At 44.6% G+C, this 21524-nt stretch overlaps 2 protein-coding genes across 2 annotated transcripts; both read left to right on the top strand.

The window, feature by feature from the left end:
• Positions 1-1068: 1068 nt before the first annotated feature.
• slc10a2 (solute carrier family 10 member 2) lies at positions 1069-5745 on the top strand (the record flags this gene model as incomplete). The annotated part of the gene is made up of 6 exons (XM_079230991.1): positions 1069-1466; positions 2874-2992; positions 3195-3283; positions 3412-3587; positions 3721-3878; positions 5552-5745. 6 exons carry the CDS (start codon positions 1069-1071, stop codon positions 5743-5745), a joined length of 1134 nt encoding a protein of 377 aa, XP_079087117.1.
• Positions 5746-11892: 6147 nt separating this feature from the next.
• klhdc3l (kelch domain containing 3-like) lies at positions 11893-19658 on the top strand. The gene is made up of 8 exons (XM_079231075.1): positions 11893-11944; positions 14786-14965; positions 15205-15287; positions 15367-15445; positions 16391-16443; positions 16995-17115; positions 17820-18009; positions 18865-19658. The coding sequence occupies exons 2-8, from the start codon at positions 14806-14808 to the stop codon at positions 19490-19492; spliced, it is 1314 nt and encodes a 437-aa protein (XP_079087201.1). The 5' UTR covers positions 11893-11944; positions 14786-14805; the 3' UTR covers positions 19493-19658.
• Positions 19659-21524: the final 1866 nt, after the last annotated feature.

The following is a 21524-nucleotide window of genomic DNA, read 5'->3' as shown; positions in this document are numbered from 1 at the left end:
TGTAAATATTCATGCTCCCTTTTTATTGCACTCTGTTTTATGTTTATCGTTAAATGTTTATTGTCAAATGTTAAATGTCATGCACCTTCCGCCAGGAACTTGGCGCATATATATACACACTCCAACTTGGATCTTTTTATATTTTATTGCTTTGTAATATTGTATCAGGGTGGGTTTGTATTTAACATTTTAAATATTAATATAGCAGCAAACCACTATTGCAAATAAGCATCGACTGTTAAATCAACGTTACTATTAAGTAACGTTGGACTCAGTGGATGTCTCTCACACAGACATATCTACAGCTGTGCCCTGATTGACCTTCTTGTATGAGGGATATCTCTTGGGAAATGCAGTATTGTTTTATAACCATGTTGCAAACCTTTTGAAGTGTTGCTTTTACTTCAATTTAGCCAGGAAAATGTATTTAGTGTTCCATATTTAACTTGGATTAAGATCAATTGAGTCTTGGTTTTCTTTTGGCATTTAAGACAATGTCATACTATCTTTATTACATCACCTGTGTGATTTAATGCTGGAAAAAAAAAAAGACTAAACGGGTAAGGGTTGGAGGGGTTGTTTTATAGGCACTGTACAAAGAATAGCTTTTAACTACAGGGTGTGCCTGTCTTTGAGGACTGAAGCATCCTCCGTCCTTACGGTCATTGCAGGATGATGATGCTGCACAGCAGAATGCCCAATAAAGTTTTTAAAGAGGCCAAAGGGCAGGGAAAGTTGGACCTCTGCTGCAATGACATTTCATATTTCAGAATGATTTTTATATGCATGTGCTCCTGAACACCGACCCCATAAAAACATTAAGTATTGGTTAATTTTTTATTTTGTTTCCAGCTGATTTCTCCTCCCAATTGTATTTGGCTGTAGCCGGGCTGTTGCATAAAGAGCCGTCAGCCGGACGGTTCTTGTCACTGTCGCCACATCTCCTTGGATATCGGAGGGGAAACCGGAGTATGGTCTCGTGGAATCTAAGAGTTACCAGCTCTCATCCAGCCTTCTCTTCTCCAATCGGGAGCCACTGATTCTTCTTCTCCAATTACGTTGTACACGATGTCCACCTTCATGGCAACGGCTGCGGTCACCAATAGCTGCGAACCTTTGTCCACGGTGTGTTCGGGCACAAACTGCCTCGTTCCTCCCAGTAACTTCAATGACATGCTGAGCTTGGCGTTGAGCACAGTGCTCACCGTGATGCTCGCCATGGTCATGTTCTCCATGGGCTGCACTGTGGATGTCCAAAAGCTGTGGGGCCACATCAAAAGACCTTGGGGCATCATCATCGGCTTCCTCTGCCAGTTCGGCATCATGCCCTTCACAGCCTTTGCCTTGTCGCTGGCCTTCGACGTGCTGCCTGTGCAGGCCATCGTCATCATCATCATGGGCTGCTGTCCTGGAGGCTCCGGCTCCAACATCATCTGCTACTGGCTGGATGGAGACATGGACCTAAGGTAAGGAACCAGCTGGACAAACCGGCTCATTGGATCGTGATAGTTAAAGGTGTGTTGTTTGGATGACTGATCGCTGTCCACCTGAAGCACAGGATGTCTTATTGTTTCCTAATGGACTAACAGTCTAGAAATAAAAACTGATTCTTGATCTGTTTTAAAAGGAATACCTTCCAGCACAACACAATTATGTTACCTTGTTTCTAGAGAGTAGTCTTTCTCCCACTATATGGCAGCGTAACTGTAGATCATTCTGATGAATGATTATGTTCGCGCTCTGTATGCACGCTACGGGACACCGTACTCGGGGAAGTGCACATGCGCAGTGGGGTTCGGGTGCAGTGCGCGCATCTAGAATGTTAGAATGTTAGCCTGTTGTACTCGGTTGTATTCAAGTTCCCATAGTTTCAACAAGTATACGAAATAAACAACCGGCTTGGATTTAAAGTAAGGACTCCTCACTCATTTCAACAGTAACCAATGTGATTTCTGAGTTTTTACTGATCACAAGTTGAAATATTTATATTAATATTGGGGTTGTAACAAAATGTAGATACATATGTGCATATGAGATACTGTGTTGATTCTCAAAAATACTGTATTGATTAATAGTTTACATGGAAAGATTGGGGGCAGACGGTGGCTCAGACAAAAAGTAGTACCAAGTGTTGGATGTTACAGGGACGGTGATCAACTCAAACGCAGATCCAGGAGCAGCAATGAACTCTGATTTACTGCATATGGTGCTCTTTATAGTAACATTGGATTTTAAAGAAATCTCCAATTATCACCTTGCTTACAGAGTCTCACTATATTGAATGTAACCCCTGTGTCTGTATCCAATGTTTGTTGTTAGAATTCAGTGTTAACTAATGTTTACTGCTACTGTGCACTGGACTACTGGTGATGAGAAAGAGATGCCAACGCTCTGACAAGCTGCCGTATGTGTTGATGATAACATGTTGCCTGTACCCTGTTTTATGTGTTGTATGTTTCTGACTTCATGTCATTTGATGATTTAGAAAACATACACAGCTGCCTAGTCAACGTGGCCTTCAATGCCCAACCATGGGTTAGTTATAAGATAACAACATGGGGTAGTGATAGATAACAACATGGGGTAGTGATAGATAACAACATGGGGTAGTGATAGATAACAACATGGGGTAGTGATAGATAACAACATGGGGTAGTGATAGATAACAACATGGGGTAGTGATAGATAACAACATGGGGTAGTGATAGATAACAACATGGGGTAGTGATAGATAACAACATGGGGTAGTGATAGATAACAACATGGGGTAGTGATTAGAATACCTTCATATTTAATTTAACTAGTCCAGGCCAATTTCATATTCATAGGACATGTGCTGCTTGATCAATAGTGTACATATTCTCTCTCCTCAGTATCAGCATGACCGCTTGTTCCTCTATCCTGGCCTTGGGGATGATGCCTCTATGCCTGCTTATTTACACTGCCACCTGGACTTCTACCAGCACCATCCAGATCCCATATCAAAGTATTGGTAAGTATGCAACTCATGGTTGATTATTACATTTTATATGTGTGTGTATATATATATATATATATATATATATATGTATATGTGTGTGTGTGTGTATGTATTATATTTAAAACAAATCTAAGAACCTTCTATTGTAGTGTTGTACTAACCAAAGCCCTTTTTAGGTTTATTATAACCCTATATGCATTCTGTGTATACTCAGGTATCACTCTGTTGGCCCTTCTTATCCCAATTGCTCTGGGAATCTATGTTAAAAAGAGGTGGCCCCGCTGGGCCAAAAAGATCCTCAAGGTAGGATTCTATGTAAATGTGTTAAGTGAGTGACATATAAATGATCAAGATATGTGTTGTGACAAACACATACATGGCTTTATTCCAAATTAAAATCCTTTCACTGTCTGTGTATCTGCTGTGCACAGGTAGGATCCATTGCCGGATTTGCTCTTATTCTCATTATAGCTGTGGTTGGAGGAATTCTGTACCAGTCCTCCTGGGACATTGATCCCTCTCTATGGATTATTGGAACCATCTACCCCTTCATTGGTTTCGGCCTGGGGTTCCTCTTGGCCCGCTTTACGGGTCAACCCTGGGACAGGTAGGGTGGCAGCATAGATGTTATGGAGCATAGCTTACTTCAGCTTAATTCAGCTTCATAAATCATACAACCATTACGGCATCAACAAACATATAAACTAATGCAATTACTTATCATTCCCTGCTTTGTCCAGATGCCGAACCATAGCATTGGAGACGGGTATCCAGAACTCCCAGCTGTGCAGCACTATTGTCCAACTGTCCTTCAGCCCTGCTGAGTTGGAGGTCATGTTTTCGTTCCCCCTCATCTACAGCATCTTCCAGCTGGTGGTGGCAGTCACATCTGTGGGAGGTGAGCGTTATGCAGGCAGATACGGACTCAGCAACCGTAGAGCCTCACAGCTATTGGTCAGATAAGCCTCTAGGTTCGATCATTCTGGAGTTCTGGTGTATGCAGCAAATATCTGGGCCAAGACTTCCTTTTCCATGCTTTGCTTATTGTTTACAGTTGAAATAGCAAGTTGAGAAACGCGAGACATGAATTAGAGTTTACGAGCTAATTTAAACCAATTTAAAACGCTGGTGGGTTTCCAGATTACATTTCAAGCAATTCCATTCCAATCCTTTCAACTAAAGCCTGACTCAAAGTGATTAGTTAATGATTCTCTGATTCTCAAATGGAAACCAGAACCCTTCCGATACTACAATTTTAGCATTAAAATCTCAGCATTTTATTTGAAACTGCTGAGATTTTAATGCTGAAATTGATTTTCTATGAAACTGGATGTAGACCAGTCATCGACCACCAAAAGAATGAGTGAACATATGACTAAAGCTAAACCCTCCATAAGGCTACTCACAGCTCAACAGTTGAATGAAGTCTGTTGTGTTTCACTGGGCTGGGTAAAACTAGAAAACAAGTAGTTTGTACGTGTCGTTCAACCCATCCCTCCAGTTCTGAAAAATAAAGCCAATGCTGAAAGGCCTCAAACCAGCATTCTCTCCACTGGCTGTGACTCCTCTGGTTGCAAAAATAATTCTGATCGTATAAATGACCAACATGCCGAACTCAAGGCTTCAAAACGGTAGTCCACAAACCGATTGGTGACATCACGACACCTACGTCCACCTCTTGTATTCAGTTTGTGGTTCAACCACAGAGATGTGTTCAGTCACTTATGGACCGTCTCTTCAGCCATTTCCTTCTGCAACTCTGTTTCTGCTGATTGGACTATTTCAAGTCATCCACTGCTAAAAGGCTTCTGGCACACAGCCCGCATGATGACATCCATAACTACTTGTTGCATTGGGTCGTTGCTCAGTTCTGCCGCATTTTATGTGACACAGTTCTGCATTTGGGGCAGAAAGCAAACTTAATATGTATATTATATATTTAGTGTATGATCACCTGAAAACCAATGTTTTTATTAGCTTTGTTTATATCTACATGGGGTCCAAGGGTCACAATGACTATGCTGATGAGAAGACGTCTGTCTGCTTTTCTGAATGGAAAAATACATTTCATGAATACGTTACATATCAGCTTCGTAATACGCTTGCAGAAACGCGCGGTTAACCTTGTAAAACATTTGCCAAGATTTAGGCAACACAACTACTTGTTAGAAAAAGGATCATTGTTTGTGTTCACATAATTAAGTAACCTAACAAATGTAGCAACTTAATCACAACTGCGGTTAGCAGACTTTCTTCTGTAACAAGTGTAAACTCAACCTTTTACTTTTGGTTTCACACAGAACAGCTGCTTTTTTGTTCACGTCTCCACCCCACACTTTCAGTGGACATTCATCCTTATTATACACATTATTGTAACATGGGACTTTGGTGGCTCTGGCAATAACTGTTATGAGAATAGGACATCCTGTTCTCGTAACAGAACAGGATGTCCCTTCATGTCCAGACAAAGGCTTATTCGGTCCAGTTCTTTTTTTTGGTTGCGCTTTTTTTAAAAGCCACATTTCAAGATGACTGATCACATTTCTGAATGCATGTGTTTTTCCTTTACAGCCTACCAGGCATATAAAAGGTTACGTGGCCGCCACTCAGTTGGTGCAGACCCGGACGCTCCGTCCCTGGAAGCTGGTGACGGTGAATCAGAAACCAAGAAGGGGCGTGCGGTGGAGAACAGCGCCTTTGAGTTTGATGACAATGGCAACAGCGACGAGAAGGGTGGGGACGTCAGAAAGTTCACCCAGCTGTGAGATGTCAGACCTGCAAATCACAGACTTTAGACTTTCAGTATGAACATCCAGGGCCCGGCACCACTGGAGAGCGCAGCAGCCACAAGTCAACAGTGTGAACACACACTGCATTCTGCAGGCCGGAGGTGTGCACTACACGTCCTGTTCCTATCTACTTTTAGAAACTCTGGCAAGAGCAGGGTTGCCCAAATGTCCTCCCTAGTATTACCAGCAATTAAATATCTGACACTGCGTGATATTTTATGTTGAAGGCCCTCCTTTCTCTTAATGTATTAATATATAATTTGAACCAACTTCACTCGCCTGTTGGGCCCATGTACAGCTATCAACGCATTCACTGACGACTTCTAAACATATCTTATCAATTCAGACTCAATGTGTAATGCTGTTTATGTGCATTACCACATGCCCATATGCAGATATGTACTACAGTTTATACTGAACGGTGGATTATACAACTGAATACCACTAGATTGCGTGTACGTGATATTCAACTTTTATCTGATGAGACATCTGATGAGTTGTTTCAAATGAGGAGAAATGTGAGCACTCTGGTTTCACTGTGGTCCATCGACCAGCACAATGCTGTCACGTCTTTAGAGGTTCATGCATTCTCTGTTATCCGTATTCTATATTCTGATGTAGCAGGGGAAATCAGGGGTTCCTACAGACTTCGGCCCCGATGCAAACTCGTGTTGCGTGTTCTTTATTCTTTCAGTTCCTCACAGTTCTTCTGCGCTTCATTAATGGGGCACAGCTGATTCTTGGCATTTTTAAATATGTAAGCCTGTGGTTTTACACATCTATTTATGAAACATATTCACATCTAATTTATTTGTCCTCTATAATGTGCAAATGTAAAAAATTCAGAAATTCGTGGAGGTACATTAAAGTATTTTACGAAAGATCCTTTCCTTCCTATTTAAGAACTGTTTCTTATGAAATGATGTGTGTTCATCCAAAACATTTTTGTTTGTCTATTTTGTTGTAATAATTAATGTTTTGATGTGAATAATAGTATTCAACTCTAAACATATTACAGTTTTTCTCACTGGCTTATTTTTTGAAATATCAGAACTGTTTCATGGGACATCACAAGGCAAATCTGAAAACTTTATTTTATTTTAAGCACCATATGCACTGTTTACTTTACAGCAGATATGTATCTCAGTGGTCGCTATCAAACTGTGGAATTCTTCACAAAAGGATTAGTTGTATAAATATTGTTGAGTTTAATATAAATGTAAATGTATGAAGAAAGCATAATTAGATTCTCATGCTACTGTAAGTATGTGTTCTTACAATAAATAACTGTAATTGACTATCTATCTATTTATACGTTTTGATTTTCCCTGATCCTCTTTGGCCATTGAGGGATTTGGAGGTATATTTTTATTTTTATTGTGCACAACTATGAGCAGAACAAATACAAAGTTACCAAAAATTAACTACAGCAAATACAGCATAATGTTCATTAATAATACTTTAATTTTATATAGCACTTTTCAAAATGCTCAAAGACGCTTTACATAGGACAGAGACAAACAGAACAAAACAAAAAATAGAAAGCCAGTGGAGCAAACAGAACAAGCAAGCAGATGAAGGGTAGGGAGCAGGCGTTAGCAGGTGAAGGGTAGGGAGCAGGCGTTAGCAGGTGACGGGTAGGGAGCAGGCGTTAGCAGGTGACGGGTAGGGAGCAGGGGTTAGCAGGTGACGGGTAGGGAGCAGGGGTTAGCAGGTGAAGGGTATGGAGCAGGCGTTAGCAGGTGAAGGGTAGGGAGCAGGCGTTAGCAGGTGAAGGGTAGGGAGCAGGCGTTAGCAGGTGAAGGGTAGGGAGCAGGCGTTAGCAGATGACGGGTAGGGAGCAGGCGTTAGCAGGTGAAGGGTAGGGAGCAGGGGTTAGCAGGTGAAGAGTAGGGAGTAGGAGTTAGCAGGTGAAGGGTAGGGAGCAGGCGTTAGCAGGTGAAAGAAGCAGGGGTTAGCAGGTGAAGGGTAGAGAGCAGGGGTTAACAGGTAAATGGGTAGGGAGCAGGGGTTAACAGGTGAGGTGAAGAGTAGGGAGCAGGGGTTAGCAGGTGAAGAGTAGGGAGCAGGTGAAGAGTAGGGAGCAGGGGTTAGCAGGTGAAGAGTAGGGAGCAGAGGTTAGCAGGTGAAGGGTAGGGAGCAGGAGTTAGCAGGTGAAGAGTAGGGAGCAGGGGTTAGCAGGTGAAGGGTAGGGAGCAGGGGTTTGCAGGTGAAGGGTAGGGAGCAGGGGTTAGCAGGTGAAGAGTAGGGAGCAGGGGTTAGCAGGTGAAGAGTAGGGAGCAGGGGTTAGCAGGTGAAGGGTAGGGAGCAGGGGTTAGCAGGTGAGGTGAAGAGTAGGCAGCAGGGGTTAGCAGGTGAAGGGTAGGGAGCAGGGGTTAGCAGGTGAAGGGTAGGGAGCAGGGGTTAGCAGGTGAAGGGTAGGGAGCAGGGGTTAGCAGGTGAAGAGTAGGGAGCAGGGGTTAGCAGGTGAAGAGTAGGGAGCAGGGGTTAGCAGGTGAAGGGTAGGGAGCAGGGGTTAGCAGGTGAGGTGAAGAGTAGGCAGCAGGGGTTAGCAGGTGAAGGGTAGGGAGCAGGGGTTAGCAGGTGAAGGGTAGGGAGCAGGGGTTAGCAGGTGAAGGGTAGGGAGCAGGGGTTAGCAGGTGAAGGGTAGGGAGCAGGCGTTAGCAGATGACGGGTAGGGAGCAGGCGTTAGCAGGTGAAGGGTAGGGAGCAGGGGTTAGCAGGTGAAGAGTAGGGAGCAGGAGTTAGCAGGTGAAGGGTAGGGAGCAGGCGTTAGCAGGTGAAAGAAGCAGGGGTTAGCAGGTGAAGGGTAGAGAGCAGGGGTTAACAGGTAAATGGGTAGGGAGCAGGGGTTAACAGGTGAGGTGAAGAGTAGGGAGCAGGGGTTAGCAGGTGAAGAGTAGGGAGCAGGGGTTAGCAGGTGAAGAGTAGGGAGCAGGGGTTAGCAGGTGAAGAGTAGGGAGCAGGGGTTAGCAGGTGAAGGGTAGGGAGCAGGAGTTAGCAGGTGAAGAGTAGGGAGCAGGGGTTAGCAGGTGAAGGGTAGGGAGCAGGGGTTAGCAGGTGAAGGGTAGGGAGCAGGGGTTAGCAGGTGAAGAGTAGGGAGCAGGGGTTAGCAGGTGAAGAGTAGGGAGCAGGGGTTAGCAGGTGAAGGGTAGGGAGCAGGGGTTAGCAGGTGAGGTGAAGAGTAGGCAGCAGGGGTTAGCAGGTGAAGGGTAGGGAGCAGGGGTTAGCAGGTGAAGGGTAGGGAGCAGGGGTTAGCAGGTGAAGGGTAGGGAGCAGGGGTTAGCAGGTGAAGAGTAGGGAGCAGGGGTTAGCAGGTGAAGAGTAGGGAGCAGGGGTTAGCAGGTGAAGGGTAGGGAGCAGGGGTTAGCAGGTGAAGGGTAGGGAGCAGGGGTTAGCAGGTGAGGTGAAGAGTAGGCAGCAGGGGTTAGCAGGTGAAGGGTAGGGAGCAGGGGTTAGCAGGTGAAGGGTAGGGAGCAGGGGTTAGCAGGTGAAGGGTAGGGAGCAGGGGTTAGCAGGTGAAGGGTAGGGGAGGGAGCAGGGGTTAGAAGAAAATAAAGATTGTTTAGGGCTTTGTAAGTGGTGAGTAACATTTTAAAGTCAATCCTGTATTTGACCCGGAGCCAGTGGAGGTTGCTAGGACCGGGGTGATGTGGTCATAGCGGCAGGTGGAGGTAAGCAGTCGAGCGGCAGAGTTCTGAACATATTGAAGTTTGTTGATGATTTTGTTTGGGGAGCCGTAGAGGATGCTGTTGCAATAATCAAGTCTAGATGTTATGAGGGCATGAATGAGAATTTCAGTGGTGGCAGAGGACAGCAGGGCCGGAGGCAAGCAATGTTCCTGAGGTGAAAGAAGGCAGTTTTGGTGATGTGGTTGGCGTGGGGGAGGAAAGAGAGGTTGGGGTCGAGGATGATGCCGAGGGTGCGGACCTGGGTGGGGTGACGATGGAGCATGAAAGAATGTTTAGAAGTTGTGTGACAGTTTCACTGATAATCAACTCATCAGTTTTGACCCAGCAAGTGTTTGTTGTACAAACTGTAGACAATTGAACTCACTCTCCTGCCCGCGCGGAGCAAAACACATGCAGTTTGCTCGAATGAATGACGACAAATTAAAATCTGTTGAGGACGAACTAATTGTTCAGGGTTTGAAAAAAACCTCTTATGGCCTTCTGAAAAACTGCTTCACATAAATGTTTTTGTCTTGTCCTCTAATAATGTAATAACATTTACAGACCACACCTACAAGGTCAGAAACATATTGCTTTTCAACAATAAAATAATCACATTTCGTACATTGTCCAAAGTCCAAGCTGTGACAGCAAAAGCAGCCAGAGTCACAAAACTAGCACATAGACGTGCTGTCATGTGATCAACGTGTTAACTGTAGTGTCAGCTCTGCTACAGGGATGCGCTCCACCAACACCCTGCTTTCACGTACTTGCTCCTCCTCCTGAGTTGCACTGGGGCTGCCTTCACTTACTCATGGAAATACTGTGAATTATCATGCTTCCTCATTATGAACAGAGGACATGTTTTCTTTGTGTCTTTATGTGTCTTTACGGTGTGTCTTTACGTCCCTGTACCCGTGACCCTGGTGTGTTTGCCTCATGAGACGCCTCGCTGCGACTAGCGCTGCCTTCAAACGGGTCCTGTTTCAGAAGAGTCCATATAGAGTCCGTTTTTTTTTGTTTAATTCTTTTGGCCTGGATCTTGCGTGGGGGGGCGTGGGCTCAACTACAGGGGCATGATATCAACTACAGGGGCGTGGTCTCAACTACAGGGGCGTGGTCTCAACTACAGGGGCGTGATATCAACTACAGGGACGTGGTCTCATGAGTGGCAGCTTAACAAAGAACCGATTCACGTGGTGAGCTACGTGCATTAATGTTGATGTGACAAAAGAAAACGCAATTAATGATGAGTATTAGTGATATATTTACTAATGTGAGTGTTAAATTAATGGTATTCTATTAATCATTCAGTTCTTCTATAGCTCAGCGGCTGTACAGGAGACTCTAAAAAGGGTTAGACGTTGGACATGATCAGCGGTTCAACTCTTTATGGGAACTGTGTGTCCACTGATATTTTCATCATAGAGATGGATAACCTGTAGTTGATACCACGCCGCTGTACTTGATACTACACCGTTGTAGTTGATACTACACCCTGTAGTTGATGCTACACCGTTGTAGTTGATACTACACCGTTGTAGTTGATACTACACCGCTGTAGTTGATACCACGCAAAGCTCATTTCGGCCGTTTGTATTCGAGACCTCGTTCTTTTGGTCACGACCCAGAGTCCGTGATTATAGTGAGGGATGGAATGCAGCCCGACCAGTACATTGAGAGCTTCTCCTTCCGGCTCAGCTCCCTCTTGGGGTTGGCACTCCGTCCCCACCTGGAGGGAGCAATCCACCGGTTTCCAACAGAGCACCATGGCCTCAGATGTGGAGGAGCCAAATCTCATCCCCGCAGCCTCACACTCGGCTGCAAAGCACCCCAGTGAATGCTGGAGGTCCCGGTCCGAGGAGGCCAGCAGGATCACATCATCTGCCTACAGCAGAGAGGTATCCGGTCCATGAAGGTCACAAACAAATGCTCATTTCCTGGTCCGTAATTTATAAACATATTTTCCCCTTGCAGATTACATCTAGAACAAAAAACTACTAGAATAACCTCGCTTGAGACCCGGACTGGAAAAAAAGCTGGTGCATATCTTCTAAATATTTGATTTTAGATAAGGTGAATGAAATTACTTTGAAAATGATTCATTAAGTTTATCCATCAAAGGTATTTCTACAAAAAAACAAAAATGGAGATTGATGTAAACTGCTAGTAAATTCAAACAATACATAGCATAATCATATATTATAAAACTAGAAAAGATAGTAAAACCTTAAATATGTACCCATTTTGACAGATTTATGCCATTAACTGTTCAAGTATTTGTTATATGTTTACCATGCATTTTCTCAATCATAAACAAATAATAAAAGTTCAAAAACAACAACAACACGGCAACAGGAAATAAACTTGTGCACATCTGAAATTGTTCCTTCTTCAGGACTTTTCAAGATAGAAGCCGCAGTTTACGAGGAGACATTGAATGCAACAAAAGACCGTCTACAGAGCGACAGCCACCAGACCGTGAGAAACATATTTAGGATCTCGTAAGTAACAAAATATTCATTACAGCAACTTTCTTCAATCATGAAACGCCTGTCACACTATGAGGACACACACAATGCGGCGCCGACACACAGACTGTCCTGCGTCTTATCCGCACCGAATAGCGTTACTGTCAGCAGGGAAGCTCGAAAAACTAAAGTTCCATCTCCTTGTTTCCTCTTCTTCAACTTGAACGCACCGTTACCGTTACAACGCCATGGCGGTATGTATGTAGTCTGATACACACTGGCGTTACATTGTATCGAGTAAACGTGGCGTGCCTCTGTGGACTGACCGTGTGCCGGAGTCGGGGTCGGTTGTTATGAACAGCCGCTAAGGAACTGACCTAAAGACGGTGTCGTCACTTCGGGAGGACGTCGAAACGGAACCGTTTAACGGGAGTAAGCTCACGGTATAACGTGTTTAACGGCTCACACGAGGTGTATATAAATGTGCTGGAAGGTCTCAGCAAACTCGGGACTACTTTGGCTACTTTAGAAAAGAGAACATGAAGCCAGACCACTGGAGCAGGAGACTGGTGGTGAATACGTGAGTATGACGATGCTGGAGGAGCTTCACTCCCAGTGAGTCCACATGAAGTTACACATAACTCCACTGACAGATATGTGAACATATGTGATACATATCAGGGCAACAAGTGGTGTTTATTTAGTTGTGCAGTTTATTGGTAGGTTTACATGGACACTGAAATGTATTATAAATACACAGTACACACTAAACACTAGTTGACAGTTTATCCACTTGATGCACAGAGCAAACTATTAGAAATGACTTCCAAGACTATAAAGGAATATATTTCAATAAAACAACACAAACCTCATCCCTCCTCCTTGACTGAGGTTAATGTATATTTGATTTTATACTATGTAATCCTTTCTTATTTTGCCAGTATTTATTTAGTGGTGCATAATACACAAAATAGCTCTACAGAAAAGTGATTTTGTTTGTTTTAGGAACCGCTTCGCTCTTTATTTAAGTAACAATCAGGTGTTTGGACAAGGCAGAGGTGGGTGTGTGACATGAATGTCACGACCTCCCAGCTGTTTACTCATGTGACTGATAAGATGGAGGTGAAGAGAGGAGGCAGAGCTGTGCCTGGGGAGCACTTCAGCTCCTCTCTTCACAGTGAGGAGCGGGAACATCACGGTTGAGAGCGAAACGCACAGAGATAAAATATTTATCCTCGCAGAATCCTCATGAATATTGAAAAAGGTTGTTAAAGTGAGTCATGGGTTTTGTCAATGGATGTTTCCGTTTCTTCCTCTGACGGCCGAGTCGATCCTCGTGAATCACTAACGGCTTTTTTAAGGTCAAATGCAACAACAGCAATGCATCCCTGAGTTTAGCTACAGTTGTGTTAGGAAGTGCTTTGGAGCTGCAACAGATGGTGGAAGATGAACCCCTGGATGGTTAGACGTGTTCATGTCGGACATTTGATGGTTCCAGCTTCTCAGATGTGGTGATTCACTGTTTGTGGAACAATGTATTAAGCTAAATATGCGACATTAAAACGTATCTGTTTCTTTCTCATCTCAGTTGAGGGTTTCACGTGTGCAGTAGCGATCGGGCAGAATGTAGAGATTGTTGTTGTTGTTCCTGTGCAGCGTAAATGAGCTGATAATTGATATGATAACGTGATATCGGATCAGTGCACAGACGTGTGTACTCGCTGATAATTTTTGGCTTTAGATGCTGGTATCGTCTCGGAACAACTCTTTAAAGCTCAGGACAGGACGTGGCATGTTGTGACTGCGTATATCACGGCCATTGTTCGGCCTGATGGGAAGCAGAGGGATGACAACACCCTTATCTGTGATGTATTCACACCGTATCACAGGCTGAAGAAATTAGACCTTAAAGCAGTGATTAGTGGGTAATATATTACGGCAATAAACCAGGCGGTAACCTCCGATTCTGAAAAGGTATTTGGAAGTATCTTAAAGCTGCATTCTCTCTGTGCACCAGGGGGCGACTCCTCTGGTTGTATAGAAGTCTATATATATGTATTCCCTCAGTAAACATTGTAAACATGAGTTTATGTCTCAATCTCTAGTTTCAAGTCTTCTTCAATACAGCATGATGTTCATTTAGTAAATGATGGTAATTTAGAGTCAATTTTGTTTGGGAACGACTGCCGTAAATGACTGCCATAAGTGTAAATAAATTGCGTCACCTAAATGGTGCAATAAAAACAACAAAAGAATAATCCTGACTGTAGTCAGAGGGCGCCACGTGTCCATATTGGACGTGAGAGTCGGCGGCTCGGCCTCCACTGCGTCCCCCCTGGCAGTCAGCTGCTGTGAGTCCCAGCTGAACACGAATAGGCCGAGCGCCCTACAACCATAACAACCAGCACTGCTCACACACAACGGCTCGTCACGGCAGCCTGTCACTGTGGGAGGTGGCCGCAGAGGAAGAGAGGCTCTTGGGTGTCCTCGGGGTGGAGGGACAACAGCAGTGTTGCTCAGTGATGGGACTGACATGTGGTCGCTGCTCAACATGAACCAAAACATGAACTGCAGTCTGTGCTCTTACCACCTGCGCTTGGCATTTTAGCATTTCATGTGCAGCTGAGAGGGCCATGTATCTATTCTGAGTTTAGTTTACTGAGAGCTATCTATTATAGCTATCTATCTATTAGAGCTAATAGATCAAGCTGCTCGTGGACCACAAGGAGAACTACTTCAAGCCCTCTGTGTTGAGCTTAGAGAGGTACCTATGGGAACTGAAACCAGTTATTACAGTTAGAATATATTTTATTTGTATATGATACAAAAAGCCTTTGGGTACTTTTCATACTCTCCTTTCTGTTGCTCCTTCAGAACATGCTCCAGCGGCAGCGATGAGTCAGAGCAGTCCCTGCCTGTGGACCCGGCTCCCCCAGAGCAGCCGGGCCCCGTGTGACCGCTACAAGCACGCCTGCTGCAGCCATGACGGGAACGTGTACGTCCTGGGAGGGAGGAACAGCAGCGGTCTGAGGGACTTCTGGAGGTACAGCGTGGGTAAGGGCCACACACACACACACACACACACACACACACACACACACACACACACACACACACACACACACACACACACACACACAGCTACTGGTCCCTTCACTTGAGAGCACACAAAAAGAGGGATTTGTTGAAATCAAAACCAAAATGTGAATGTAATCTTGGCATCAATATTACAGTATTTGGCATAATATATGGATATATGGAGGAAACTAATCTAATTGTGTGCAATGTTTTAGTTTGTAACGACTGGACAGAGTTGAACTGCACCAGTGAAGCTGCACCAGAAGAACTAGAGGAGCATTCTATGGTGGCTCATGAGGTGCACACATTTGAAAATACTATGAATTGTCATATGTTGCTAATATGAACACTATGTGTAACGCCGGTGGTGTTTGCAGGGCTTCCTGTACGTGTTTGGAGGCGTCCTGGACTCTGCATACACGCGCTGGAGATGCCCCCTTTGGGTGTTTGACTGTGGTGAGTGTCTCTGTGGAGCGAACAGCTGAACGTGCTGTGGCCTGTGGGCTGCAGGCGCTGCCCGACACGCCCAGTCAAGATATTCACTGCTAACACTTCAGTACTGTTGGGAAACTTTTCCTGACTGTACATTTTTCTTGAAAGTTTGAACAAAGAGGTCCAACTGAATAGCAGAACAATTTAACTGAAGCTGACAACTTATCATGTAGGAAAGAGTTTCTGCTTTTTACAAGTCCGTTAAAATACCCTGTTACGCAACTCTGTGTGTGTGTGTGTGTGTGTGTATACACATAAAATTAGTTTTATTATTTTTTATGTAACCGCATAAGTCTCAGGTTGTGTAGTTGGTGTTTCCTCAGTGCGTACAGACATGTGATGAATCTGCTCACCAACATTTAGACATCTTAGACGTTTAAGCTTTGAGAAGACAATGTAGGAACCTTATTTCCCTTTTTGCTCCAGAACAAAAGTATGTGATCATTGAGTGTCATTTTTTCATGTCTATGCAGCAGGGTGTTCTACAAGGGGAGAGTGTAACGAGTAGATGGCACCATGAAACCTCCCCAGTTTAGCACTTGCACTTGCATTCTCTGAATTACACTTTTCTGAAGATATTTAAATATCCGAATAAAGCGCTGACTTAATAAATATGTACTAATTTACATACATTCCCAGAACGTTGGAGAAAGCTGGGTTCCACATTTTAGATTTTTTAGTATTTTGGATTTTTTGTATCACTCCATGAATCAGAAAAATACTGTCATCAGCCATTAAAAATACTAAATGTTTTTAGTAATACAATGTAACTTGACTGTTAGAGATGGTTTGTAAAATTCACTGCAGGCTAATATAGTAAAATATGTACCACCATTAAAGGTGTGTGTGTGTGTGTGTGTGTGTGTGTGTGTGTGTGTGTGTGTGTGTGTGTGTGTGTGTGTGTTTCAGCACAACAGCAGTGGGTGACGAGCCCTGCTCAGGTCCAGAGAGACTTTCACCTTGTAAGTAGAAGCGCATCATATAAAGTGTTCCTCCTGACAATAATCATAAAGCACTAAATCCTGTTTTAAATCTGTAATGCGCAACAATGAAAGAATAAGTTGTACTTGTAGACATTACAGAATGTACTGAATGATGAGGGATTTCATTATTATCTTCACAAACGTCACAGACATGTTTGTATGAACTTCAAATGCTCAGTGATGACCAGAAATATCATGAGCATACATTTTACGCAGCTATAATTAGATTTCCACAGTGGACACAGAGAGAAACTTAAGCTCTGACAACGTCCAGAGTTTCTTACAAGTTTGGAGGCACTTGTCATCTCCCGGTTGTCTTGAACGCAGCGTGGTGCGTTCAGGTGTTCCCTGTGCACACTGACAGATCTGGGATTCTGTCGTCCATGGAACCTAAACGAGAGAAATATTAATGAATATATAATTACATATTTATAAGAGAATGAATTCTGAAAAGTCAAGTTAAGAGTAGGTAAGGTGCTGGTGAGAATGGAGTCCTGGCCGTCGTAGTACATGAGTGTTTCTCTGTTCAGACCCAGGCGCCGTCCAACAGGAAAGCGCACAGCGCCGTTGTGGTGGGCGCGGCCATGCTGCTGTACGGAGGCTTCGTGGACATGAAGGGATCCTCGCAGGACTTCTGGAGCTTGGACTTCGGTGAGTTTAAAGTTTTATTTAATCCTTACTTATTTTGCCAATCTTTATTTAGAGGGGCATAATAATAAAACATAGCTCTACAGAAAAGTGATTTTGTTTGTTTATGAACCGCTTCGCTCTTCATATAAGTAGCAATCAGGAGTTGGGACGAGGCAGAACACGACTAGTGGAGCGGCTTCACGAGAGGAGGGATGTCTCTGCAGCTCCTCGGTCAGGATCTGCACTTAGCGGATTGAATGTGTCATTTTTCTTTTTCTCTCTCCATTATTCTGCCTGCTGTGTTCTAGACACGAACATTTATACTTTCTCACGTGGATAACTGCAGTCAGATGCAGAGAAATGGCAAAATGACACTCTTTACTAAACTGTATGGGCGTGTTTATGATGTATTGTCATTAGCTCAATATCTTCTGTGACTCGGGCCTTAAGACGGGGCGGATAGAGGTTCCAAATGTTTCACAACAGAGAAGCGTGTTATTCTTATTCGTACACAATGTATTGTTCATGTTATCCGCTATGTGTGCAGCATGTTGTTAGCTTGAGTTGGCGGATTGAACTCTGATTGAATTGAGAGAGCAAAAGCGACCAAACATGTCTTTAAGCAGCGTGTGCGTGCGTGTGCGTGTGCGTGTGCGTGTGTGTGTGTGTGTGTGTGTGTGTGTGTGTGTGTGTGTGTGTGTGTGCGTGTGCGTGTGCGCGTACAGATACCATGGCCTGGTCCCTGCTGAGTGACTCCCAGCAGGGCTCATCAGGGCCGGGCCCCAGACACAGTCACTCCGCCGTGGCCTGCCAAAGCTGCATGTTCCTGTTTGGGGGCTTGAAAGGCCTGCGGGAGCAGAGGGACTTCTGGAAGTGGAACTCCACCAGCTCCACGTGGAGTTCCCTCAAAACCAAGTGAGCGTTTCAGCCGTCCCTCTGACTCATCTCCTCGGGTCCACCAATAACAACACGACTCCACGGGAAGCCACTCACCGGCTAACAGTCGTTTGACATTTACTCCTGGGATTGTCCCACCCAGGCCTCCGTAGTTCCTCTATGTGCTGCTGCATTGCAAGCTGTGATGTTGTCCTGTAATGATGTTTCCTTGTAATGCAGCAGTATATTGCATCACCGATTTTTAGTCATTACATCCCATTAACGAGCCTGCTAACAACGGCATTACTGTTCAGAACCTTTTCTACAGACTGGTGGGTCTGTTCACAGGGCTCTGAAATACACACAATACTGTAAATATACATGTACATATACAAATCAAATGACGTCTCCCTGCAATACTCCTCACGTTACATACACTTGACACTTTAATACTTATTTTAACATACTTTTAATTTGTTTTTGTTTCTTCTATTATTGCATTATGGTTATTGTTATGCACCAATCACCGAGAAAAATTCCATGTACGCGCAAACGTCCTGACATCTGAGTCTGATATCAAGATGAGAGGACTTTTTATCACATTGTAGTTTACACTGGTATTATAATGAGTGACATGGTGCGCCCCTAAAGTAAATGTAAGTTACATCCAGGTCAGAAACTTCACCTGCATCAGTGAAAGAATGCTCCTTCAGTTACTTTGTACATGACATGATCAACCAAGTCCGCTGGCTCGGCCTCTAGAAGCAGAACTGGACCTCCTCTCAGGTTTTTTCATTGTATTTGTTGTACGGGTTCAGTATAACAGGGTTTCCCCATCACAGTAGACATGGTCAGTGCTCCCTCCTGTTGACAGCACCTCTGTTGTTCCCTCAGATCCGGGCCCTCCAGGCTGATGGGACACTCGGCTGTGGCCTACAAGGACAGTATGCTTATTTTTGGAGGAGGCGAGAGCCAGACCTCTCCAAAGAGCTGCCTGTGGCGGTACAACTTCAGCACACAGGGCTGGGGGCAGGTCGCCACACTGCCGGGCTGCAGCCCCCCCGACAAGATCCACCACTGCTGTGCTGGGCTGGGTCCCAGCTACAAGTCCAACACCAGCAGCCCCTGCTCCAGCTCAGGAGTGGGGCTGCTGGGAGGGAAACTGAGGCCCTTCAAGAACAAGTGCTTCCCTGCCCCGCTCACGTTCCTAGGCTCAGAGGGCGCCATAGAGCTGGAGACGTTCAGCCCGGACAGATGCTACGGAAGCAGAACCCTCACACGCTCCTCCAACCTGGACCACGGCACAGAGGTGGGGAGCGACGCTCAGCGGATTGGAAACTGCTTGACCTTTGAGAACAAGGCCTTCAGGACCCAGTGGAGCCGCACGGAGGAGGATGAGGAGGACGAGGAGGACGAAGATGTCGCACAGCATCTGCCCGACCTGCTGCTGGTGCTGGGGGGCCGGCCCTGCACCAGACTCGGCCCCATCTCCATCTGGCACATGACGCTGACCGACTCCTAACCGCCGAGGAAGAACAAACCGTTTCTCTCAGAGAGAAAGCATCAGTGTTAGAGGATCACTTTGAGGGTTTACTCAAGAAACTATCAGAAAATAACTACTATTTTTATATTACTGTCACTTTGGTTGTGAATGTTGATATTGTGAATGTATACTTTTCCTTTTTGCAATACTCAAATTGTGGAAATTAAAGTGAGCACAGACCATGCTGTGATTTGATTTCAAGCTTTCACCTTTTCATGAAAAATGCTGAATCAGCATTGATGCAATGCAAAAATGATTCTTACTGAAGAATAATAATGTGTGAGACTTTCATTGAAACAGATGTCTGTTTAGTGGCCCGGTGAGGGAACACAATGGAGAGGGAGCCTGTGGGCCGCTGGTGAAAGCCCTTTGCATTTCAACATTCCTTTCAGGAACACATTTAAACATGTTCTTTATTTTTATCTAAAAACGTTTGGATCAATGGGAAGTGAGATCCAAAAAATGCAGCTGCAATTACCGCTTATCATTATATATTTATTATCGCCAGAGGAGTCGCCAAAGAGGATGAAATGGAGATCTTTCACGTCATACATAAGATAAGTTTCTTTTGTCTTGTGAGTCAGTACACCACACACCATCCTGCTGCTCAAACACTCACTGGAGCACCGATGGTGTACTGACCCTCAGCTGAACTCGATTAGCTCAGGTTAAGTGATGACTCTACATTGTGTGACTAAAGGTGTGAATTGTCTGTGTTTCAGTCCTGTGATGTGTGGCGACCTGTCCAGGTGATCCCTGTCTCCAGGGCCCTATTTCTCGTACCTGGTTTACTGAGTTAGCGGGCTAATTGTCAGGATGATATGACGTAGGTCAGGCTTTCTCGGTTTCTCGAAGCAAGCTTAGATAAATCACCATAGCAACACATCCAAAAATTGAAACCTGCTCCCGGGCAGGTTTACTGAAATTCACTGGATAAGCTGGCCACTCCCACGGACAAAAGAGGCAGCTCCCTTCCTCATTGATGAAGGAGCGATATTAGTTATATTAGTTTTATAGGGAGAGAGTTCTTTCAGATCGCCAGGATCCATCCTTTACATTATCATGACTTCCTGTACACGGCGATATAGATTTTGACGGCAAGAAATTATTTACTTACGAGAGCTTCTCGAGCCGCGGACACTGATCACCACAGGCGCAGCTGATCGCCCGTCTCAGACACAGACTATCAGCCGCTGCATGCCGCGCTGTTCTTACAGTAAGGCCGAGCACCTCCTTGTGGCACCGGCACCCAGTGGCAAGCGTGCGGCAGGCGTCGGCCAGCCGCCGAGTCTGCGACGTGTCTGCGGCGACTCGCCGGCGACTGCGACGTGTCTGCGGCGTGTCTGCGCAGGCGTGACGAGTTTGCGACGTGTCTGCGGCGTGTCGCCGTTCAACAGCGGCAAGCGAGCGTCACTCGCCGGGAAGCTGACAAGCTGAGTGGGTGGAGCCACATTTTCAACAGGTCAGCTGCTATAAATCAGTTTTATGATCATAGAATGGCGGAGCTGCTGGTTTTTGGTATAAATAAATAAATAAATAAATAGATAGATAGATAGATGGATACATAGATAGATAGATAGATAGATAGATAGATAGATAGATAGATAGATAGATAGTGTGAGTTTTTTTTATGTGTGTTAAATAAATAATAATCACTTCATAATATATTTCACTTATATACCATATTATGTATAATGTACCCACCTTTTTTTAATAATAAAAAAATATATATATATTTTACCATGTCATACTGTTATACAACCATTATGAGACTACTTTGAGGAGACGGCACTGTCTAAGCTAAACACTGGAATAATCTTTCCACCAGGTAAACCTGAACATGCACACCTCTCTTGGAGTGACAGCGCTCAGAGAGGTGCCAGTAGTTGTCAGACAACTGCAGCCATGGTTTACATGGACCGTGGTTATATCTGGATCCTGGTCCGGGCCAACACCTACTGCTATTAACATTGTTATTATTACTTGTTATTTATTACTATTAGCATTGGAA

The sequence above is a fragment of the Taurulus bubalis genome, assembly GCF_910589615.1.
Source record: "Taurulus bubalis genome assembly, chromosome: 15".
Classification (NCBI taxonomy): Eukaryota; Metazoa; Chordata; class Actinopteri; order Perciformes; family Cottidae; genus Taurulus; species Taurulus bubalis.
The sequence above is the reverse complement of the archived record's forward strand: the minus strand, read 5'-3'. Positions and strand labels throughout refer to the sequence as shown.